A 25,916-nucleotide genomic window follows, 5' to 3' on the forward strand; every position below is an offset into this window, starting at 1 on the left:
TGGGGTTACCCAATTACCCAAAGGGGTAATATGAGATATTGGGTTACAAATTTTTGAGGGCTTTTCCCCCTGACTATAAAAATACATCCACATATGGGGTAACGTGCTGGGTGGGCGCACAACAAGGCTCAGAAGTCATAGAGGTCAGTTTGTATTTGTGGCCTTTGGCATATCAGTAGCTGACGGTTACATACATTCCGAGGAAAATACAAAAATGAAACACCCACATGTGACAGCATTACAGAAAGTACCCACCCTGAGGAATGGGTATAGGGGTAAAGGACATTTTTAACGCACAGGTGTTTCCTAAATTTATTTTCCAGGAATGGATGAAGGGTAGCTTTTGAAAATTGCAATTTTCAACCTATATTCTGCTTCATTTTTCTGGGAACAACTAACATGTGACTCCGAATTGTCGCCTGGAAATACGACAGAGCTCAGCGAGAACTCTTCGCATTTGAGGGGGATGTTTGTTATGGACCTAACAGTTACATACATTCAGAGGAGAATACAAGAAAGGAACACCCACATGTGAACCTATTACAAACAGTAAACCCCCTAGGGAAGGTGTATAGGGTGAAGTGGAGATTTGGAACAGATGGGTGTTCCCTTCATTTATTTTCCAGGAATGGATGAAGTGTACTATGGGGGAAAGAAAATTGCAATTTTAGAACTGATATGCCAATTATTTTCCCAGAATGATGACCCAGAGTACAGCCAAAAGTAAAAAGGATGCCCGCCCCAAACCCTATACTCTGAATCATCATTCTGGGAAGGGGATGTGTGGGGCCGTCCCTATTCTGTTACCTCAAATGCGCAACCCGCTCAGGTGGGGAGAGAGAGCGTTGCGCATTTGAGGCAACTGCAAACCTCCAATGCTGTTGACTCTGTGTCCCATAATCCATTTTTTAGGGGGAAGAAAAAAAAAGATACAGTGACCCCCCGACCTACGATGGCCCCGACATATGATAAAATCGACATACGATGGCTTCTCAGAGGCCATCGCATGTCGATGTCAGCATCGACATACGATGCTTTTTTATGTCGGGGCCATCGCATTAAGTGCTATCCGGCAGCGCCAAATGCTTAAGCTGCTGCCGGATAGCAGCTTAATGTTCCCCGTGTGGTGTGGTAAGTATTACTTACCACTCCACGATGCTTTGGGGTGCCCTCCGGGTCCAGCGCTGGTCTTCCGGTGTCTTCTCGGCCCTCTCCGATGACGTCAATACGCTGCTGCGCACGCCATCCAATAGGAATGGCGTACGCAGCGGCGTAATGACGTCGCTATGCAGGCCCAGTAAGGCCTTGCGGAAGACAGAAGAGGACCGGAGAAGACAGCAGAGGACCGGAGAAGACCAGGAGAGGACCGGAGTAGACAGAAGAGGACCGGAGAAGACAGCAGAGGACCGGAGAAGACCAGGAGAGCCCAGCGGAGGCCCGGGATCACCATCGGGAGCGGCGGGGACACCATCTCGAGCGGGGACAGGTGAATACAGCTTCCTATACTTTACATTGCACGAATCCCTCAACATACGATGGATTCGACAAACGATGGCTCGTTTGGAACGAATTACCATCGTATGTTGAGGGACCACTGTATTGGGGTATTGGGAAAAAGCTTTTTTTTTGGGGGGGGGGGGGGGGTATGGTATTTTGGTATAAAATTTGGAAGTCAATGTACCCTGGACTGGTACATTGGAGCCGAATTCTGGGGAATGAAAATTAGGGCAAAGGATGGAAAATGTAGTACTCCATGGAAGTGTGATACTCCCTGAAGCAGCCTATGCAGAGGCCCGGATGATCAGGGCAAGTGTCACACTGAATGATGGTGTCCCTTCCGTCTCCCCTTCCTGTGACACACTCTGCATTTCTTCTGGGTTCGTCCCGACCTTCTAGTGTTGGGGATCACACAAGGAAAGTGTTGGCCGGGACGATCCGGGGACCTAAAGTTCCAGAGGTGCTCTGACCCGCTCCTTGGCGTTCACCAAAGAACTAACCCTTAGAACTACCTCTTGGAACTGCAGGTATGTCCCTGTGTTGCCAGCGTACTTGTACAGTATAAAAGAGTTGTACATGGCAACCTGTACCATGTAGACCGCAACCTTTTTATACCATACCCGTGTTTTCCGCATGGCATTATATGGCTTGAGGACTTGATCAGAAAGATCAACTCCCCCCCATATACCGATTGTAGTCCAGAATACAATCGGGCTTGAGGACCGGTCCAGCGGTACCTCGTACAGGGACTGGGGTGCTGCCATTCCCATGAATAGTGGTGAGCATAAGGACATCCCTCTTGTCCTTATACCGGACCAACAACAGGTTCTCATGGGAAAAGGCACGGGACTCACCCGGGGGATAGGAGTCTGCAGGGGATAGGAAGGAAGGCCTCTTTGATTCTTCCGGACTGTCCCACAAGCGACCATGGATCTGACGGCGAGGGATGTGAAGAGAGGGATACTAGTATAAAAGTTATCCATGTAAAGGTGGTAACCTTTATCTAGCAATGGGTGCAAAAGGCCCCAAACGATTTTCCCGCTAACACCCAGAGTGGGGGGACATTCTGGGGGTTCAAAACGGGAATCTCGTCCCTCATACACTATAAACTTGCAAGTGTACCCGGAGGTACTCTCGCAAAGTTTATACATCTACACGCCATACCGCGCTCGCTTGGTCGGGATGTATTGCCGGAAGCTGAGTCTCCCCCTTAAAGCTGATGAGAGAGTCATCAATAGAGACCTCCCGCCCCGGGACATAGGCCTCCCAAAATCTGGCCCCGAAGTGATTGATGACCGGCCTGATTTTATACAGGCGGTCATACGCGGGATCAGTTCAGGGGGGACATGCCGCATTATCAGCTTAATGCAAACATTTCCGAATGGCCTCGAACCGGGAGTGTGCCATGGCCATACTGTAGAGGGGTGCCTGGTAAAGGATGTCCCCACTCCAATATTGCCTGACACTGGGTTTTTTAACTAGACCCATATGCAGCACGAGGCCCCAAAAGGTCCTCATTTCGGTTGCATCGACTGGAGTCCAGCCGCCGGGTCTAGCTAAAAATGAGCCTGGGTTAGCGGCGACGAACTGTTGGGCGTACAGATTCGTCTGTGTAACCATCAAATTAACAAAGTCGTCACTGAAAAAAATGACCAAAAAAGTCCATTTCATTGAACCCGACAATGTTAATTTTGATTCCTGAGTCGCCAACAAACTCAGGAATCACGGGCTTGTGGTCCGCTGGCTGAGTCCAGACAAGTTCTCCGGTATACGAGGTACCAGTGACCTTGGCAGGGGGGCTTCACTAGTATGAGCGCCAGGGGGACTTATACTAGCATGGGGCACAGGGTCAAGGGCAGAGGAGGTTTGCGGCACCGCACGGCAGCGTCTCCACCGCCTTGGTGGCTCATCATCAGAACTAGATGATGAGGACGATGAAATAAGGAAGGTGGGGTCTTCATCGTCCTCTGAGATGCTTTCAGAGTCGGAGGCAAGTATGGCATATGCCTCCTCCGCCGAAAACTCTCTGTGGGCCATTTCCCTACTCTAATGTGGATACGGGTGTGTGTGTGTGTGTGTGTGGGGAAAAACTTTATTTGTGTATGTGCTGCGTGTGGTGTGGTGCGATACTACCTCCCTAACCCGCCCTAACCTAACTAAACTAAACTAACCCGCCCTAACAGAAAATAAAAAAAATATATATAAAAAGGGGACTTTAAAAAAAAAAAAAGAAAAAAAAAGAAAAAAAGCGTTTATCTAATCAGTGGTGTGCGCACTGATTAGCGCTTGTGGCGGCAGGGGGCGCAGAAGTCAGTGGGGGGTCCGGCCACTCAGCCCAGAACAGTGGCTGGTGGCTTGTACACAGACCCCCACACAAAAAAAACAGAAAAATAAAATAAAAAAACGCTTAACCCCGAAAAAATGCACCCACCTGAACCCCAAAAAAAAAGGTGATCAGTGATAAATCACTGACAGTGGTGGGACAGGCTGCACACACAGGTACGGTCCGTCCACACAGTACACGCCTGCTACTGGTGGCACGGACCGCCTATGGGTGCAAAAAAAGAACGCGTTAACCGAAAAAAGTGCCTTTACCACAAAAAAAAACACTGATCAGTGACAAATCACTGACAGCGGTGAGGCACGCCGCACACACAGATATGGTCCGTCCACACAGTACACACCTGCTACTGGTGGCACGGACCGCCTATGGTTGCAAAAAAGCGCTAGAAAACCCGAAAAAAAAGCCCCGGCACCACAAAAAAAAACAGCGATCAGTACTACGGGACTGATCAGAGGCGGGTGGGCTTAGGGAACACACACTTAGGGAAAAAATAAAAAAGATCTGCGCCAAAAAGAAACGCTGGTGGCAGACCACAGCGACCCAGCAGGGTCGGGGTCACGCAGCTAAAGGTGCTACAGACCCACGGACACCCACTGAGGTATGCTGAAAAAAAAAAAAAAACTTTTTTTTTTTAACCCTAACCTGTCCCGACCTAATCTAAAGCTAACCCTGGGGGATTTCTGTGCCAAGGGGCCACAGAATGGGGGCAAGGGGCACTTTTTTTTTTTACTGAGGGGATGGTGGCAGCACGGGGCTCCGTCCTGCTCGCCAGATCTCTGTGAAATGGCGGGCAGAACGGAGCAACATGCTCCTAGCCCCCACCAACCTCTCCCATTACACTGTGATTGGTGTGGCCACTTTGGCCACCCAATCACACTGTAGTGGGGGCGGTGGCAACATTGCCAGCCCCCAGTACAGCACTGATGATGATTGGTGGTGTATATTACACGTGACCCTGATGACCCGGAACCGCTGCAGAACGCCGGTAAGCGCCGGTAAGTAGTTACCGGTGCCCTGCAGCGATCGCCGGTATAGGAGGTCCTCCGGACCTCCTCCGGCACACTGCCGGGATGTCTGCTGAATGAAATCCTGGAATGAATTTTTCCTGGAATACCCCTTTAAGATATGGAAAGAGGTATTGTCTAAAAATATTCTGAACCATATAAAATACTCGGAAATTCCCTTTAGAGTTCTTCAACTCCTGTTACCACAAACAGACCTTACACAATGGAGTAGGTATTAAGAAATTATCAGATATAACTATAGCAGGGAAATTGATGCTCTTCTCGGATCTCTGTAGTAAATTTGGGATCCCCAAAATCGACTTTTTTAACCTCTTAAGGACGCAGGGCGTATCCATACGCCCGTGGGAATTCCGGCCCCCACCGCTAGCCGGTTGGGGACCGGAGCCGGATGCCTGCTGAAATCGTTCAGCAGGCATCCTGGCATATCGCCCAGGGGGGTCATTATGCCCCCCCATGTCGGCGATCGCCGCAGATCGCTGGACAATTCAGTCCAGCGATCTGCGGCGATTCCGGGTCAATCGGGTCTCCAGTGACCCGATGACCCGGAATTACTGGCTGTTCGGGGCCGTCTCTGACGGCCCCGAACAGCCAGAGCCTGCAGGGGTGAGGTGGCACTGATGCCACCTCACGATCGCCCTGATTCGTCGGCCGGATTACCGGCCGACCAATCAGGGCGCCTGCTGCGGGCGTCACTCCCGCACCCGCTCCGCCCCTCTTCCGGAGGACGTGAGCGGGTGCGGGAAGACGACCCCGGGTGCTGGGGACCCCGATCCCCGGCGTCCATGTTGGGATCGGGGCCCCAGGAGCGACGGCGGCGGCGAGGGACTGACCTGTGCGGCGGCATCGTGGAGCAGCAGCAGGAGGTGAGTGACAGCCTCCTGCTGTTGCTTAGCAACAGCTCCCAGCATGCAAAAAGGGCATGCTGGGAGCTGTAGTTATGCAACAGCAGGAGGCAGACCACCACAACTCCCAGCATTCCCTTATGGGCATGCTGGGACTTATGGTTTTGCAACAGCTGGAGGCACATTCTTTCTATGGAAAAGTGTACCTTCAACTGTTGTGTAACTACAACTCCCAGCTTGCACAAACAGCTAAAGTGCATGCTGGGAGTTGTAGTGGTGCATCTGCTGGTTGCATAACTACAACTCCCAGCATGCCCGTTTGCTGTCGGTGACTGCTGAGAGTTGTAGTTTTGCAACAGCTGAAGGCACACTGGTTGTGAAACTTAGAGTTTTTTTTTTTACCTAACTCAGTGTTTCACGACCGGTGTGCCTCCAGCAGTTGCAAACTACAACTCCCAGCAGTCACCTTACACCATGCACCGTACATGCTGGGAGTTGTAGTTTTGCAACAGCTGGAGGCACACTGGTTTTGAAACACTGAGTAAGGTCACAAACTCCGTGATACATAACCAGTGTGCCTACAGCTGTTGCAAAACTAAAACTCTCAGCATGTACAGTCTGTCAGCGCATGCTGGGAGTTTTAGTTTTGCAACAGCTGGAGGTCCCCCCCAATGTGAATGTACAGGGTACACTCACATGGGCGGAGGCTTACAGTAGGTATCGGGCTGCAAGTTTGAGCTGCAGCAAATTTTCTGCAACAGCTCAAACTGCCAGCGAGAAACTACTGTGAACCCCCGCCCGTGCAACTGTACCCTAAAAACACTACACTACACTACCACAAAAAATAAAATAAAAAGTAAAAAACACTACGTATACACATACCCCTATACAACCCCCCTCCCCTCCCCAATAAAAATGAAAAACATCTGGTACGCCATGGTTTCCAAAACGGAGCCTCCAGCTGTTGCAAAAACAACAACTCCCAGTATTGTCGGACAGCCGTTGACTGTCCAGGCATGCTGGGAGTTTTGCAACAGCTGGAGGCACCCTGTTTGGGAATCACTGGCGTAGAATACCCCTATGTCCACCCCTATGCAATCCCTAATTTAGGCCTCAAATGCGCATGGCGCTCTCTCACTTTGGAGCCCTGTCGTATTTCAAGGCAACAGTTAAGGGTCACATATGGGGTATCGCCGTACTCGGGAGAAATTGGGCTTCAAATTTTGGGGGGTATTTTCTGCTTTTACCCTTTTTAAAAATGTAAAGTTTTTTGGAAAAGAAGCATTTTAGGTAAAATTATTTTTATTTTTTTTACATATGCAATAGTCGTGAAACGCCTGTGGGGTATTAAGGTTCACTTAACCCCTTGTTACGTTCCCCGAGGGGTCTAGTTTCCAAAATGGTATGCCATGTGGGTATTTTTTGCGGTCCTGGCACCATAGGGGCTTCCTAAATGTGGCATGCCCCCAGAGCAAAATTTGCTTTCAAAAAGCCAAATGTGACTCCTTCTCTTCTGAGACCTGTAGTGCGCCAGCAGAGCACTTTTCACCCCCATATGGGGTGTTTTCTGAATCGGGAGAAATTGGGCTTCAAATTTTGGGGGGTATTTTCTGCTTTAACCCTTTGTATAAATGTAAATTTTTGGGGAAACCAAGCATTTTAGGTACATTTTTTTATTTTTTTTTACATATGCAAAAGTTGTGAAACACCTGTAGGGTATTAAGGTTCACTTTACCCCTTGTTACGTTCCCCGAGGGGTCTAGTTTCCAAAATGGTATGCCATGTGTTTATATTTTGCTGTCCTGGCACCATAGGGGCTTCCTAAATGTGGCATGCCCCCAGCGCAAAATTTCCTTCAAAAAAGCCAAATGTGACTCTTTCTCTTCTGAGACCTGTAGTGCGCCAGCAGAGCACTTTTCACCCCCATATGGGGTGTTTTCTGAATCGGGAGAAATTGGGCTTCAAATTTTGGGGTGTATTTTCTGCTATTACCCTTTTTAAAAATGTAAAACTTTAGGGAAACCAAGCATTTTAGGTAAAAAAATTTTTTTTTTTTTTTACATATGCAAAAGTCGTGAATCACCTGTGGGGTATTAAGGTTCACATTACCCCTTGTTACGTTCCCTGAGGGGTCTAGTTTCCAAAATGGTATTCCATGTGGGTTTTTTTGCAGTTCTGGCACCATAGGGGCTTCCTAAAGGTGACATGCCCCCCAAAAACCATTTGACGCTCCTTCCCTTCTGAGCCCTCTACTGCGCCCGCCGAACAATTAACATAGAAATATGAAGTATGTCCTTACTCGAGAGAAATTGGGTTTCAAATACAAGTAAAAATTTTCTCCTTTTTACCCCTTGCAAAAATGCAAAAAATGGGTCTACAAGAACAAGCGAGTGTAAAAAATGAAGATTGTGTATTTTCTCCTTCACTTTGCTGCTATTCCTGTGAAACACCTAAAGGGTTAAAACGCTTACTGAATGTCATTTTGAATACTTTCGGGGGTGCAGTTTTTATAATGGGGTCATTTATGGGGTATTTCTAATATGAAGACCCTTCAAATCCACTTCAAACCTGAACTGGTCCCTGAAAAAAAGCGAGTTTCAAAATTTTGTGAAAAATTGGAAAATTGCTGCGGAACTTTGAAGCCCTCTGGTGTCTTCCAAAAGTAAAAACTCATCAATTTTATGATGCAAATATAAAGTAGACATATTGTATATGTGAATAAAAAAAAAATTATTTTGAATATCCATTTTCCTTACAAGCAGAGAGCTTCAAAGTTAGAAAAATGCAAAATTTTCAAATTTTTCATCAAATTTTGGGATTTTTCACCAAGAAAGGATGCAAGTTACCACAAAATTTTACCACTAAGTTAAAGTAGAATATGTCACGAAAAAACAATCTCGGAATCAGAATGATAACTAAAAGCATTCCAGAGTTATTAATGTTTAAAGTGACAGTGGTCAGAATTGCAAAAAATGGCCGAGTCCTTAAGGTGAAAAAGGGCTCAGTCCTTAAGGGGTTAAGTATCTACAATTAAGACACCTCCTGACTACTCTAAAAAGGTACTTATTAACAAATAGCTCTGTATATGAGAGATTTTTTCTTAAAGGGGACAATATGGGAAAGGGAGTATCGCGGGCATATACTCATATGGTTTCTATCAAAAAATGTGATACTTTCCCATTTCAAAAAACTTGGGAAAGGGATTTAGGTCGTAGTTTTTTATCGGAAGAATGGCACTTTATCTTTAGTTTACCTTCTGTAAACTCCAGATGCTCCAACCATCTTGATATCTCCAGAAAGATAATGTATAGATGGCATTGGGTGCCATATTGACTTAATCAAATTTCACAAGACTTTTTGAAATTTTGCTGGAGATGTCGGGAAGAGGTTGTTTTTTTTTTCCATATTTGGTGGGAGTGTCAGGAGATTCAAAAATATTGGAAACAAATATTTACTTTACTCGGCACCATCTTAGGATGCCACATAGACGAAAGCCCTGAGGTGGCATTATTATCTTTAACAACCAATACTTTACCTGATTTTGAGCTTACAATAATAACACATATTCTGTTTGTGGCCAGGTTACAGATAGCAAAGAGATGGAAATCGGATGCAATACCCACTATCCCTGAGTTAATAACCATAGTACATAGGAACTATAAGATGGAAGGCCTAGTTGCGCAAAAACTGTTGGCCATAGCCCATATGAATCAAGATGGACTGTAGGTTTCACTGAAATGGTTAATGAGCTATGTGGTATCCTCTGGTGTATGTATAACAGGCATTCTGGCTATTTACGTTGGGAACACAAGCCCCATCAGGAATGAATGTCCGCTGAGAATTATAATTTTATTACTGAATGTTGACGGTTTCCCTAACTCCCTCCGCATGCTGTCTAACCTACGATGACTGACTTCACCGAGGAAGAGCGCATGCGCTAGAAACGCGTCTGAGGGTATAGTCGCTTTTATCAGTGTGTGATGTGATCTTCACTAAAGCTGTCTTTTCCACGAGGTGCTGGACCGTCATCTACTTCTCAGTCCCATGTACTCTGCATGATGGTCTTCTCTACAGACACAATGCTATAAACCTATAACAATGAATACTTTCTTACACTTATAAGTCAATCTTCTTGTCTTCTTCATCTACAAAAGAATTCAGGTGTAGGGACTGGTGCAGGGTGTAGGTCAGGCACAGGAAAAGGGTCAGATGTGGGGACTGGTGCAGAATGTGGGTCAGGTGTAGTGTCTGGTGCAGGGTGTAAGTCAGGTGTAGGGTCTGGTGAGGATCTGGTGTAGGAGAGGATCTGCTCTGGAAGCTCATTAATCTGTTCATCTTGCAGTTTACAGTGTTATCTATGAGAACACAATTCCTGTAGTTTTCACAAAATTCACACATTTTCTGCACAAGAAAACACTAGAAATGAGAGGAGATAAGTGGCCAGCATTGTGGATACCTGAGGGGAAGGCTGCTCGGCTGTGTGCGTCTCTTCATGTCCCCCATATACTCAGGTGTCTGACTGGATACCACATCAGGGAGAGGTGCCATGCACATTATCTAGGAGACAGAGCGGTCAGACCTGGTGTGAGGCCTCGGCAGCGCACACAGGGCATAACAATGTGGAAATCAGATATTACAGAGAAGAGTTTATGCTGCAGAGTACATGGATAGTTCTCCCATAACGTCCTTAGCGGCCTCCATACAGGGGATTTTTTTGTGCTTTTTGTAAAAATACATAAAACAAGCCGCTAAGCAGAGGCTGGAGGCGTGTTTAGATACACTGGTACAGCAAGTACTTTTGCGTTTGTGTATCATAAAAAGAAAGTATAAATAGAGGTAAGTAATATGTATAAGAAATACAAGTATATAAAAAGACAATTTAATAAAAATTAAGGAAATGAAGGAAAATTACTAAAAACATGACAAGTGGGGGGGGGGGGGGGGGGGGCATAGCTGCCCGCTGAAGAAGATGGCAGCTTAGTCCTAGAGCTCCCTCACCTCGTGGCCACAAATTTGCTTAATTAGCTCTAAAAAGCCCTCTGCCTCATGAAGAGGGGTACCCGGCACCGAAGGTGGAAACAGCCCGCCAGCTTGGACCCCTAGACCTCCTCCGGGTGCATCGTACACTACCTCCGCCCTACCTCCTCTTCAGTCCTGGGCTCCCCGCCTGACTCACCAGGCCCTGTGAGCTGCCTCCGGTCCAGGTCAGTAGGGGATGCGGCAGTGCTTGCTCCCTCCAGTCCCCTCCTGCCTGGGGAGGGAGACCTTCTTCCACTGCTCCTGCCGCTGGTCCTGGCCTCGGATTTCCTCACACGGGGCTGCGCAGCCTCACGCCCGCCATCTTCTGAGCCCTCCAGTGCTGCTGCTGTGGGCCCAACGGCACTGCTGCAGTCTGCTGCTCATCACTGGTGAGTGAAACTCCTGCCTTGCTGCCATCAGGGCTTGGCTCACCCCAGCCTGCTTCTCCCCTGTGCATACAGGCCCCACAGGTTCTCCCTCATCCAGGGAGCAGGCAGCCATCTTGGGCTGATCTGTTTAAAGGCACCTCATCTCCTGCAGAGGCTACCCCTCCACCTGGATACTCTCCCTCTACTTGCCAGCCTTCCTCTCCCTTTGGGCTGCCCCCTGTGGCCCTCACAGACTGGACTGCAACAACTACTCTGCCACCTGATATACTGGGAGGTGACCCCTCTGGGACCCTTGCATTGCCCCTCAGCGCTTCTCCTACACCTCAGAGGATTATGTCTTCCCTCAAACATACTGTGGGAGCCCCCAGAGCCATGCCTTTGCAGGACCATGCCTCTGCAGGACCCCTCTTCCACCTAGAGATCCTTAGGGGCCCCTCGCTCAGCCACTGAGCACCCTCTTTGGGATACTGAACTGGACACAGATTTGGACTGCTCTGGGGTTCCAGTTTCTTCCCCGATCCCTCCTGATTTAAGCCAATCACTTTCTCAAATTCCTACCAAGGATGATTTTAAGGCCCTTATTACGGAGGTCAAAGATGCCTGTCGGGCGGAAATTTCTCTGCTCCGCCAGGATCTTCAACATGTCTCAGACAGGGTGGAGGCCCACAACTCTACACGGTCCTATATTGCTCAGCTTCAAAACACAATCGCCACTATATCTGGCATTCCCATGTGGAAGACCTGGATAACAGGGGCAGGCGTAATAACATTAGAGTCCATGGACTCCCCGAGGTCACGCAAGCTGAGGACTTACACGTCACGTTGGAAGCTATCTGGAAGCTATCTTCAACATGATTTTGGGCGAACCCACTTCTCACAGGATCAAGTTGGATCGTGCCCGTAGGGCTCTACGTCCTCGCCCTACCAATGGTCCTCCCCGGGACGTAATTTGTTGTGTTGCTGACTTCCAATTGAAGGAAAGGATTTGCTTTACAGGCCCGGCATGATGGACGCTCTACTGTGTTGCGGTCCTTTGCTGATCCGCTGAGGTTCTGTGCTGCCCTAGACCTACAGGTCCCACAACTCACAGACTGGGGCCTGGCTCCTCTGCCTCCCCCCTCTGCGGCAGCCTGTCTGGGGGAAACGCCATAGAGCTGGCCAGGTTGCATCCTCTCTGGGCTCTCGTAGCCCTTGTTCTGACCTCCCTGAAGATCTCCCCTGTGACTCTAACTATGGGTCCATTGCTAGTCTACGGGACTTTAAGATCATTACTCCTCTTCATTGCTGTTACCTGATTGCTTAGCTTACCTATTGTTTTATATGCTTGTTTAATTTGTGTCCTTTTGGATATTGCTGAAGGGCTATCCTTTTGCCTGGCCTCTGGGCAGGACCCATGTTTTACTTGGGTGGTCCCTTCTGGAGCGTACTTCCACTTCCCCTTTTGAGGCCATGGCAAAGGCTGGAATGTTAATATTACTTTTAATTATTTTGTTCTATTCCAAGTACATGGTCGCCTCTCTGGCTTTTGAGCCATTGGTTCATTTATGGTTGTGTTTCCTTTTTGTTCCCCTCCTTGTGTTCCTGTCTGTCCATCTTTTGTTTCCTCTTCTTGTCTTTTGTTCTGCTGGTCTCCTCTTTTGTCTGTTTTTCCTGCTGGTTTTTCTTTTTCTCAGGTCTGGATGGCTGTCGCAGTGGCTCCCCTGACCTCTCAAGGCACCCTTGCTGGTCTGAGTGAGTACCCTGGCACATTTGCAACTTTTCCCATTCCTGCCCTCTCATGGCTAAGTGTGTCTCCTTGAATGTAAAGGGCCTTAACTCCCCGACTAAGAGCATCTGCTGCAGAGAGGGTTGGTAGCCCTGAAGGCTGATATTGTTTATCTCCAAAAGACACACTTTTGACATGACGGGCACTTTCCACTTCCTACACCACCTCTACCCCCAAGTATTTTTAGCCTCTACAGATAGGAAAGTGGTGGGGGTGGCTATCTAAATTTCTAGATCCTGTCCTCTACAAGTCTCTTCTTCCTATGCAGACCCATTGGGTAGGTCTGTTATTGTTAAAGAATCTTTAAGGGGTAAGCATTTACTACTTTGCAACGTGTATGCTCCCAATACCTCTCAGGTCCCTTTTTCGAATCAGGTCTTGTCTCGCTTACACAAATACTCCTCCTCTGCATGGCTCTTGGGGGGGGGGGGGGTGATTTAAATTTAGTTTTCTCCCTCTGTTTCCGCAGTCCTTTCTTCATTCATTGATTACCCTGATTCCTAAGCCTGGCAAGGACCCTCCAGCAACCGACCCATAGCCCTTCTCAATTCTGACTTAAAGCTGTTCTCCACACAAAGACCAGTTTGGCAGGGAGGCGACAACACAAGGAGGGTAGTGGATCTCATAGATGTAGTCAATCGGAGGTCGGAACAGGCTTTGATTCTGAGCTTGGATGCCGAAAAGGCCTTTGATAGGCTGGGTTGGCCATTTTTGTTTGCCACCCTTCCAAAATTTTGTATCTTGGGTAATTTTCTCACTGCACTGTGGGGTCTCTACTCCTCTCCCTCCGCCTCAAACTCCCTCATGCTTCTTCCCCGACCTTTACCTTGTATAATGGTACTAGACAGGGGTGCCCGTTATGCCCCCTGATCTTTGCTTTGTGCATAGAACCACTTGCTGCACTGATCCAGGGGGATCCGGACATTTCCGGTGTAGAACTTCACGGTAGAGACTTCAAGATCTGCCTCTTGGCTGATGATGTCTTGCTTACCCTCACTAACCCTCTCCTGTCTCTGCCTTCTTTGTATAAACTCTTGCATGCCTATGGCCTTGTCTCTGGCTATAAGGTAAATTTCTCTAAATCTGAAGCTATGCCTCTTAACCTCCTTCCCTCATTGATCTCTCTTTTGCAGGCTAACTACTCCTTTAGGTGGTCCTTCTCTGCTATTAAGTATTTGGGAGTGTTGCTTTCCCCTCGCTATTCTTCTTTGTACTCTACTAACTTTCCTCATATTTTTCATGAGCTGCGTGCTTTGATGGAAAAATGGAGGTCTCAATATATCTCCGTTTTTGGACGCATTGCGGCGGTGAAGATGACTATCCTCCCTAAATTGCTTTACTTTTTTGAGACGCTACCGGTGCAAGTCCCCTTAGCTGTGTTGCGTTCTTTTTCTGGTTTATTTGGGATGCCAAGCGACATCGACTGCTTATGTCAGTTATGCTGGCTAGTAAGTCTTTCGGGGGGCTGGGTGTTCTGGACGTGGCTAAATATTACTGGGCAGCTCATCTACGCCACCTAGCGGCTTGGTCTATTTACCATGCCTACAGTAAATGGATGGAGTTGGAAAAATTGTGGCTGGCCCCTATTCCTCCTAACTCCCTCCTCTAAAAGTTTCTGGTCCCTTCCCCTGTAAACCCCATTTGGGACCGATATCGTTTTCCCAATATGTCTGGACCTACTGCTCTAGGAGATTAAGACTTCTTTACTCTTTCTCTCCTTTGCAATCTTTTCTCTACCACCCAGACTTCTCTCCTACTCTAGAGGTCTTTTTTGCTGGGCCGATGTGGTTGATCCCCGCACTTGCTCACTCTTATCCTTTGACCAGCTGGTTGCACGTTGGAGTCTCCCTCCCTCTGCGGAAGCCCACTATATACAACTTTGTCAATACTTGTCCGATAGACAGGGCTCTAACTGACTGTCTCTTTACCCACAGGCTTTGAGAGGTTGTGTAGGGGTGATCCTCAGACGAAGGGACTACTCTCTAGTATTTACTCTTTTTTGTTGTACCCTCCGGATGGTCCTCCTCCCTCCCATCGCTATATGAGCCGTTGGGGAGAGGCCCTTAACACTACTATTTCTATCCCTCAATAGCAGATAAATTGGGAGCGGGCCTCTAAGGCTTCTATCTGCATGGCCTACAAAGAGATGCAATTTAACATGCTCATGGGGTGGTATCACACACACCAGCTCTACTTAAGTTGAATCCTGACATCCCTCCCTAATGCTGGCGAGGCGGTGTGGGCCTGGGTACTGTTTTCCACATAGTTTGGTTCTGTCCATTGATAGTTACTTATTGGGCTCAGGTGCAAAAGTTGATCCATGCAGTTTTGGGGGTTTTGGTTCCCCTTGACCCTATGGTCTTCCTTTTGCACCTTTCTACTAGGGTTTTATTAAAAAAAACTGTTCAAGTTCTTTTTTCACATTGTCCTCGCGGCCAAAACCCTCATTGCCAAGCATTGGAAACAGACCTTGCCTCCGTCGGAGGACAAGCTCAAAGCTAGGGTACGTGAGATTCGCTCCCTTGAATCTCTTACTGCCTCTTTGAACAACACCATCCCAATATTTTTGTCCATATGGGATCTGTGGGATAGGTTCACAGATAGGCAGCCTCCATGATCTTCCTCCCCCTTCCCCATATACGTCCGGACCTCTTATCTTCTCTTCTCTTTTCTATCTCTCTCTTCCCCTTTGTTTTCCTTCTTTATGTTGTTGGTCTGTCCTTTTGTGTTTCCTTCCCCTCCTATCTCCCCTCCCCTCCCTTTGTGGTCTCCTCCCTAGATGTACATTAGATTGGAACTACTCTTACTGTTTCGCCATGGCTTCATATGCTTGAACGAGATTTGTTCTATTGTATTATTTTGCTTTTGGATGGCTGATTGGTGGCCCTTACTACCCCCCCCCCCCCCCCACCGTGTTGTTTGACTATGTTCTCCTCCTTGTTAATGTAAAACCCTAATAAAAGTTTACAGTTTAAAAAAACTAAAACAAAAGCAATTTTTATTTATTTATTTACTTGTATTTCCTATACATATTGCTTCCCTCTATTTATACTTTCTTTTTATGATACAAAAATGCAAATGTACTTGCTGTACCAGTGTATCTAAACACGCCTCCAGCCTCTGTTTAGCGCCTTTTTTATGTATTTAAACAAGCATCTGTACATGAGATGCCATACGCCCACATTTGAGAAAAGGGTGATTATACACCCAAAACGCGTCTTATGGATGTATTGCTGTTATTTTATGTTTTCTAAATAAACGAGTCTACCATACAAAATAACCATCTCCATGACTCTTCATCTGGATCTGTGCCGGATAGCGCTACTTCAGAACACTTGTTCTCCTCCTCATTTTTCCACACTGGTGCCAGCTACAAGGTTACCGGTTCGTTCCCTAAAGGCCAGCAGCCCAGAATCTTTAAAGTACCCCATAGATAGGGGCGATAAATGAAAACCAAGTTTATTCCAGGTGAGAGTCTATAACACAAAGACGTCTTACCATTACTTGCCAACAGTAAGTATTACACGAGACGTCATCCTCTTTTTTTTTTTTTGTCCCTCTTCACTTTCATAATAGAAAGACGGCAGTAACGGCGCCATTGTGGTAGGATGGTGGTATGAGGAGTCTTACCTTCAACTTGTACGGCCGGGGCAGCACTCTCATCAGACTGATTCTGTACACGTGCCCATGGATCCCCACCAGCAGGTCTCCTCGGCTGCTACAGAACACAAAGCTTTCTGGGGAAGCATTAAGACAAAGAATCCTGCAACAAGATGAGCCATCATTCTATTAAAGGGTTAATGCCGCAGAGTACTGGGATAGTTCTCCCATGACTATGGCCCCTGTGCACTCAGTAGGTTCCACACAGACACCGGACAAGGAGCCCAAGCAGGAAGAACCCAACATCATGAGGGAGGTGTGACGGTCCCACCCCAGGGCCAGACCCCACAAATGTCCAATAGACTCACCATAAGAATGGAGGCTGAAGTAGCCACAAAAGAGGGGCCACTACATATTAATAACTGGGGGCACATACTTTTGGACATACAGTGCAGATGACAACAGTATTTATAGCAGCCCTGTAGACCTGAGCAGGCGGTTTTCCTCTGTCCAGATTCGGATGTTTCCGTCTCTTCCACATGAGGCCACTAATCCCAATCCAGGGCTAGCGCAAACACCTGCTGGGAGAATACAGATTATAATCACCCCCAATTATTGTCAGGTCTCTGCGCCCCAAGAACAAGGTGCAAAACAGAGACTAAAACCCCTGGTACATGCAGGGATGGTTGAGAAATAATCTGTCCAATGTGTTTTATCATCAAGGCCTGGCCCGAAGCCCCTCTGCACAGCCTTTAGGAACAGAGCCTTCCATACAAAGACTAAAACAAAGTGCAAAAAGGGGAAAAAGGGTGGGTGCCCCTAGTGTAGACTGTACCAGTGATGTATCACCAAATACTGATGTGCTGTACAAGCCCGTAGACTTGTTTATCATGGGTCAGCAGCATCCTGGTCCACCCCCAAATGGCTTTCAAATCTGGAAAAGATTCTTCGCCTGGCCGGTGCATTAGGTGGGTCCAGATACAAAACACCTTGGGGGAGATTTATCAAAACCTTTGCAGAGGAAAAGTTGCTGAGTTGCCCATAGCAACCAATCAGATTTCTTCTTTCATTTTTCAGAGGCCTTTTCAAAAATGAAAGAAGCAATCTGATTGGTTGCTATGGGCAACTCAGCAACTTTTCCTCTGGATGGGTATTGATAAATTTCCCCTTGTCTTTTGCTGAAAATAATAATATAGTGCATATTGTCTTCCTATATGTTGCGGATGTTTATGTCCTGAAACCTTTTTGTATCTACGTGCCAAACTGTCTGTAAGGCTGCATTCACACTGCGGTTGTAGCGTATGGCTGCCGGATCCAGCTGGGGGAGGGGAAAACCGGGCGCTCCCATACCCCAGCCAGACCGGCGCCAAACTCCATTGACTTTAATGAGCCGACCGGAGTCAAACAGTGACTCCGGTCAGCTCATTTCTGTCCCGTATCCGATTTTGTGACCGGACCTAAAACTGCAGTAAACTACGCTTTTAAGTCCGTTCACAAAACCGGATACGCGCCAAAAATGACCGGATCGGAGTCACTGTTTGACTTTTATGAGCCGACCAGAGTCAATGGAGTTCAGCGCCGGTCTGGCTGGTGAACGGAAGTGCCCGTTTTTCCCCTCCCCCAGCCAGATTTGACAGCCATACGCTCCAACCACAGTGTGAATGCAGCCTAACTTGTCAGTCTGTGTTATTTGATCTCTGGGAAAGAGTTGGGTGGTGTTGTGGTGGTGGTGGGAGAGTTGGGTGGTGTCGTGGGGGAGGGGAGGATCGGTTGGTGTCGTGGGGAGGGGGGAGAAGGGTTGGTTGGTATCGTGGGGGGGGAAGGGTTGGGTGGTGTTGTGGGGGAGGGTTGGGTGGTGTTGTGGGGGGGAAAGGGTTGGGTGGTGTTGTGGGGGGGAGGGATAGGGGGTGTTGTGAGGGGGGAAGGGTTGGGCGGTGTTGTGGGGGGGGAAGGGTTGGGTGGTGTTGTGGGGGGGGGGGGAGGGTTGGGTGGTGTTGTGGGGGGGAGGGTTGGGTGGTGTTGTGGGGGGAGGGTTGGGTGGTGTTGTGGGGGGGGGTGTGGGGTGGTGTTGTTGGGGAGGGTTAAAAAAAATAAAAAAAATAATTATATTATAGTGACTAGAGGTTTATTATGGGATGTGCCACATACATATTCAATAGCAGCTACAAGCCTATGTATTACCAGCCCACTCCAAAGGAATCACATGATTTGCCCTCCTCAGGATCGGCTGGGAGTGTCTCTTCGTATCACCCCCAGACATTAGGGTGCAGTCACACCACGTTTTTGCAATACAGTTCCCGGATCAGGTTTTTGATGAAAAACGGATTCCTCAAAACCTGACTAAACTTTATAAAAACTTGTGTACAAATTTCAACCCGTATACAGTTTGAAAAAATGATGTCCAGTTGCATCCGTATTTAAAGAAAAAAATGTATAAGTTTTCAACTTTTCACTCCATTTTGAATAAAGTTTCCCTTGTTTGATTGAAATTCCAAGAAAAAAAACTGTGTAAAGCCAAAAAACGTATGGTGAAAACCGGATGGAACCGTATGCACATACGGTTCTGTACGGTTCCCATTGACTCCCATGTTAAAAAAAAAAAAAGTATACTGTTTGATACAATTTTTCACCCGGACCAAAAACCGTGGTAGACTACGGTTTTGGGTACGGGAAAAAAACCTGACAAAACCGTACAGGGTGCAAAACGGATACCACCTGATGCATCTTTTGGCATACGGTTTTCAATGGAGAGTCAATGCATAAGTTTTCCTATACGGTTCCATGCGGTTTTCACATTGAAAATGTATACGGGAACTGTACTGCAAAAACATGGTGTGAATGCCCCCTTACAGGGTTTTCCTCTATTAGCGAGTTTACACTTAAGGGGGCACTCCGGTGTAAAACTATTTTTTTCAAATAAACTGGTGCCAGAGTTGGGTGGGGGGTAAAGAGTTGGGTGGTCTCATGGGGGGGGGGGGGGGGGAGGAGGATCAGTTGGTGTCATGGGGGGGGGGGAAGGGTTGGGTGGTGTCGTGGGGGGGGTAAGAGTCAGGTGGTGCTGTGAGGGGGCGGGGGTTGGGTGGTGTTGTGGGGGGGGAGTTGGGTGGTGTTGTGGGGGGGAGTTGGGTGATGTTGTGGGGGGGAGGGTTGGTTGGTGTCGTGGGGGGGAAGGGTTGGGTGTGTGGTGGGGGGGGTTTGGTGATGTTGTGGGGGGGAGGGTTGGTTGGTTTTGTGGGGGGGAGGGTTGGGGGGTGTTGTGAGGGGGGGTAAGGTTTGGGTGGTGTTGTGGGGGGGATTGGGTGGTGTTGTGGGGGGGTAGGGTTGGGTGATGTTGTGAGTGGGGAGGGTTGGGTGGTGTTGTGGTGGGGAGGGTTGGGTGGTGTTGTGGAGGGAAGGTTGGGAGGTGTTGTGGGGGGGAGGGTTGGCAGGTGTTATGGGGGTGGAGGGTTGGGTGGTGTTGTGGGGGGGAGGGTTGGGTGGTGTTGTGGGGGGGTTGGGTGATGTTGTGGGGGGGGGAGGGTTGGTTGGTGTCGTGGGGGGGAGGGTTGGTTGGTGTCGTGGGGGGGAGGGTTGGGGGGTGTTGTGAGGGGGGTAAGGGTTGGGTGGTGTTGTGGGGGGGATTGGGTGGTGTTGTGGGGGGGTAGGGTTGGGTGATGTTGCGAGGGGGAGGGTTGGGTGGTGTTGTAGGGGGGAGGGTTGGGTGGTGTTGTGGGGGGAAGGTTGGGAGGTGTTGTGGGGGGAGGGTTGGTAGGTGTTGTGGGGGGAGGGTTGGGTGGTGTTGTGGGGGGAGGGTTGGGTGGTGTTGTGGGGGGAAGGGTTGGGTGGTGTTGTGGGGGAAGGGTTGGGTGGTGTTGTGGGGGAAGGGTTGGGTGGCGTTGTGGGGGGGAGGGTTGGGTGGTTTGTGGGGGGGAGGGTTGGGTGGTGTTGTGGGGGGAAGGGTTGGGTGGTGTTGTGGGTGAAGGGTTGGGTGGTGTTGTGGGGGGGAGGGTTGGGTGGTTTGTGGGGGGGAGGGTTGGGTGGTTTGTGGGGGGGAGGGTTGGGTGGTTTGTGGGGGGGAGGGTTGGGTGGTTTGTGGGGGGAGGGTTGGGTGGTTTGTGGGGGGAGGCCTAAAAAAAAAAAATTCATCGGGACTAGAGGTTTATTATGGGATGCGCCACAAACATATTCAATAGCGGCTACAAACCTATGTATTATCGGCCCACTCAGGATCGGTCCGGGAGTGTCTCTTTGTATCACCCCCAGACATTAGAGGGTTTTCCTCTATAAGCGCGTTTACACTTAAGGGGGTACTCCGGTGGAAAACTATTTTTTCAAATAAAATGGTGCCAGAAAGTTAAACAGATTTGAAAATTACTTCTATTAAAAAATCTTAATCCTTCCAGTACTTATCAGCTGAAGTATACTACCGGAAGTTGTGTAGTTCTTTTAAGTCTGACCACAGTGCTCTCTGCTGACACCTCTGTCCATGTCAGGAACTGTCCAGAGCAGGATAGGTTTGCTATGGGCATTTGCCCCTACTCAGGACAGTTCCTGACATGGACAGAGGTGTCAGCATATACTGCAGCTGATAAGTACTGGAAGGATTAAGATATTTTAATAGAAGTAATTTACAAATCTGTAAAACAGTTGATGTTTCTGGAGCCAGTTGATATGGAAAAAAAAAAGTTAAACGAAGTACCCCTTCCATTTTATGGTATTAAGATTTTTGGCATCTTATTTGTACATTGTACATTTATGCATATCATCTTCCCATTTATGTGCAAAAAATGCATTAAAAAGCCTGTATAATGTCCAAAATAAGCGTCACTGTTATAGCCGTAATAAATATAAAACATTCCCATTGAATTCAATGTAATAAACGGAACCAACACTTGAAAATTTATGGCAAATATTTACACAAAACCCTCATAAAATTCTCCTTAAAAACCACAAAAAAAACCCACTTTGTAAAATAAGAGTGTGCATAAAAATACTTCAAAAAGAAGACAAAGTGTGAACAAAGCCTAAGACCTGCCGAGTGATCATTACTAACAGCGCCCTCCAGGAGGACATTAGGACACTGCCGCTGTGCTGGCGAACCATAATGTGCAGCAGAAGACCCCTGTGTACATGCCGTGAGCCGGCCCCATCACCTGTTATCTGGTCCTGATGGTCATAGCTAGATGGATGGTCGCTGCGGGTTCCGGTCTTCAGGCAATATTGTACAAGTGTATACGTTGCGCTGGATGAGTCATGGAAGGCGACAAAGAGCCGGGAATTGAGGGAGCACATGTGTTCAACCTGCTGAGTGCAGTAAAAGCTCAGACAAATACTCAGACTCTCCTCGCTGTACGGGAAGAATCGCCAGACCTTCACCATCAGATCAGACCCTAGGGACAAAGGCCAGAAGGTACCATGAATGCCAAAGATGAAAACCACCAGGTCAGTGGACACCAGGTTCACTCCCTGGACACCAGGACCACCAATTACAGTCACTGGACACCAGGACCATCAGTTACAGTCACTGGACACCAGGACCACCAATTACAGTCACTGGACACCAGGACCACCAATTACAGTCACTGGACACCAGGACCATCAGTAACAGTCACTGGACACCAGGACCATCAGTTACAGTCACTGGACACCAGGACCATCAGTTACAGTCACTAGACACCAGGACCATCGGTTACAGTCACTGGACACCAGGACCATCAGTTACAGTCACTAGACACCAGGACCATCAGTTACAGTCACTAGACACCAGGACCATCAGTTACAGTCACTGAACACCATGACCATCAGTTACAGTCACTGGACACCAGGACCATCAGTTACAGTCACTGGACACCAGGACCATCAGTTACAGTCACTGGACACCAGGATCATCAGTTACAGTTACTGGACACCAGGACCATCAGTTACAGTCATTGGACACCAGGACCATCAGTTACAGTCACTGGACACCAGGACCATAAATTACAGTCACTGGAAACCAGGACCCAAGAATTTACAAGTAAAGATCAGTAAGGAGCTCTTGCATCCTTCTAAGGGTGGGTTCACACTACGTTTTGAGCATACGGTCACTGGATACGGCTGGGGGGAGTGAAAACCGGGCGCTTCCGTATCCCAGCCTGACCCAGCCCATATTTCTTTCATTTGAATGAGCTGACTGGAGTAAGATAGTGACTCCGGTCGGCTAATTTTTATACCACGGTTTTAGGTCCGTCAGAAAAGCGCATATGGGGCAAAAATGAGCTGACAGGAGTAACTATCTTACTCCAGTCAGCTCATTCAAATGAAAGAAATATGGGCTGGGTCAGGCTGGGATACGGAAGTGCCCGGTTTTCACTCCCCCCTGCCGGATACGGTGATCGTATGCTCAAAACGTAGTGTGAACCCACCGTTTGAGAGGATCTTCTGCCTCCTCTTTTTCATGGTCATTGATTCCGCCTACAGCTCACCGGCTGATATGACGTAGTTGTTCTCTGGGTCGGACATCAGACAGTTGACCTGGCCTGGAATGTGGGCTGCGACCTCGCACTGTAGCTGGTCTGAGCACCGGGTATATACTTGAAGGCGGCCGTCTTCTAGTCCGATCAAACAGAAGAACCTGGTAAAGGATGTGAAGAAATCTGTAATCTGTCTCCTCGCTCCGATCTTAGAATTTGTGAAAGCACGAGGAGATCAGAGTCTTACATATGCATGGGAGATCACAAGGAGATCAGAGTCTTATAGATACATAAGAGATCACAAGGAGATCAGAGTCTTATAGATACATAGGAGATCACAAGGAGATCAGAGTCTTATAGATACATAGGAGATCACAAGGAGATCAGAGTCTTATAGATACATGGGAGATCACAAGGAGATCAGAGCCTTAAAGATACATAGGAGATCACAAGGAGATCAGAGTCTTATAGATACATAGGAGATCACAAGGCGATCAGAGTCTTATAGATACATAGGAGATCACAAGGAGATCAGTCTTATAGATACATAGGAGATCACAAGGAGATCAGAGTCTTACATATACATGGGAGATCACAAGGAGATCAGAGTTGTATAGATACATAGGAGATCACAAGGAGATCAGTCTTATAGATACATGGGAGATCACAAGGAGATCAGAGTCTTATAGATACATAGGAGATCACAAGGAGATCAGAGTCTTATAGATACATAGGAGATCACAAAGAGATCAGAGTATTATAGATACATAGGAGATCACAAGGAGATCAGTCTTATAGATACATAGGAGATCACAAGGAGATCAGAGTCTTACATATACATGGGAGATCACAAGGAGATCAGAGTTGTACAGATACATAGGAGATCACAAGGAGATCAGTCTTATAGATACATGGGAGATCACAAGGAGATCAGAGTCTTATAGATACATAGGAGATCACAAGGAGATCAGAGTCTTATAGATACATAGGAGATCACAAGGAGATCAGAGTCTTCTAGATAAATAGGAGATCAGAGTTGTATAGATACAGAGAAGATCATAAGGAGATCAGAGTCTTATAGATACATAGGAGATCACAAGGAGATCAGAGTTGTATAGATACATAGGAGATCACAAGGAGATCAGAGTTGTATAGATACATAGGGGATCACAAGGAGATCAGAGTCTTATAGATAAATAGGAGATCAGAGTTGTATAGATACATAGGAGATCACAAGGAGATCAGAGTCTTATAGATAAATAGGAGATCAGAGTTGTATAGATACATAGGAGATCACAAGGAGATCAGAGTCTTATAGATAAATAGGAGATCAGAGTTGTATAGATACATAGGAGATCATAAGGAGATCAGAGTCTTATAGATACTAGGGATCGACCGATTTCGCTTTTTTAGGGCCGATACCGATAATCGCTGCAGGTTAGGGCCGATAGCCGATAACTTATACCGATATTCCGGTATATGTTATCGGCTATTTATCCCTCGCGACACCGCTGCAGATCATTGATTTAAAGCGGGCGCTTTAAATCAATTCACTGCAGTGGCTTTTGCGGTGCCATAGGCCGCCGCCGCCACACGCTTCTCTCCCCCTACCTGTCAGGGTGGTCCGGGCCATCCATCCTTCCCGTAGTGTCCGGCGGCATTCCAGGTGGAGGGTGAACCGGTCCAGGCTGTACTTCTTCTCCGGCGGTCATCTTCTCCACTCTGGGCAGGCTCCGGCCTAGTAACGCAGCATAGACGCCGCTGCGCAGTGGCGCCCGCACGCAGCGACAAACCTGACGTCACAGCGTAGCGGCGTCTATGCAGCGTACTAGACCGGAGCCTGCCCGGAGTGGAGAAGAGGACCCCCGGAGAAGAAGTACAGCCCGGACCGGTTCACCCTCCACCCGGAATGCCGCCGGACACTACACGAAGGATGGATGGCCCTGACCACCCCCATCACGGGTAAGTTAAAACATTTTTATTGACTCGGAGGGTGGGGGAGGGGCCCAACCGGAATAGCGGTATGGGCAAAAATCCATACCGTGGGAGAAAAAAACGGTATCTGGTTCATACCGGTATATTGCCCAGCACTACGGTGGGGGTGCGACGCGGTGCGGTGGGTCGGTCGCGGTGCGGTGGGTCGGCCGCGGTGCGGTAGGGCAGTGCGGGGGGCGGGGCATTATTGGCTTATCGGCAAGGTAATTACCGATACCGATAATGCCCAAAATCGTGATTATCGCCCGATAATATCGGCCATACCGATAATCGGTCGATCCCTAATAGAGTCTTACATATACATGGGAGATCACAAGGAGATCAGAGTTGTATATATACATGGGAGATCACAAGGAGATCAGAGTCTTACATATACATGGGAGATCACAAGGAGATCAGAGTCTTATATATACATGGGAGATCACAAGGAGATCAGAGTCTTATAGATACATAGGAGAACACAAGGAGATCAGAGTTGTATAGATACATAAGAGAACACAAGGAGATCAGAGTCTTATAGATAAATAGGAGATCACAAGGAGATCAGAGTCTTATAGATACATAGGAGATCACAAGGAGATCAGAGTCTTATAGATACATAGGAGATCACAAGGAGATCAGAGTCATAAAGATTCATAGGAGATCAGAGTCTTATAGATACATAGGAGATCACAAGGAGATCAGAGTCTTATAGATACATAGGAGATCACAAGGAGATCAGAGTTGTATTGATACATAGGAGATCACAAGGAGATCAGAGTCATATAGATTCATAGGAGATCAGAGTTGTATAGATACATAGGAGATCACAAGGAGATCAGAGTTGTATAGATACATAAAAGATCACAAGGAGATCAGAGTCTTATAGATACATAGGAGATCACAAGGAGATCAGAGTAATTATAGATTCATAGGAGATCAGAGTCTTATAGATACATAGGAGATCACAAGGAGATCAGAGTCTTATAGATACATAGGAGATCACAAGGAGATCAGAGTCTTATAGATA

General features: G+C 47.7%; 1 protein-coding gene across 1 annotated transcript in view; it reads right to left on the reverse strand.

The window, feature by feature from the left end:
• Positions 1–25,916, reverse strand: part of WDR97 (WD repeat domain 97) — a 250,016-nt gene that overhangs the window by 132,935 nt on the left and 91,165 nt on the right. The window contains exons 5-9 of the mRNA XM_056553808.1: positions 22,925–23,073; positions 21,614–21,850; positions 16,969–17,059; positions 16,512–16,644; positions 10,165–10,265 (exon numbers count right to left, since the gene is read on the reverse strand). Coding sequence (XP_056409783.1) covers positions 10,165–10,265; positions 16,512–16,644; positions 16,969–17,059; positions 21,614–21,850; positions 22,925–23,073 — 711 coding nt within the window. The remainder of the gene's footprint in view (positions 1–10,164; positions 10,266–16,511; positions 16,645–16,968; positions 17,060–21,613; positions 21,851–22,924; positions 23,074–25,916) is intronic.

This window comes from Hyla sarda, unplaced genomic scaffold (assembly GCF_029499605.1).
Source record: "Hyla sarda isolate aHylSar1 unplaced genomic scaffold, aHylSar1.hap1 scaffold_380, whole genome shotgun sequence".
In the NCBI taxonomy this organism is placed as follows: Eukaryota; Metazoa; Chordata; class Amphibia; order Anura; family Hylidae; genus Hyla; species Hyla sarda.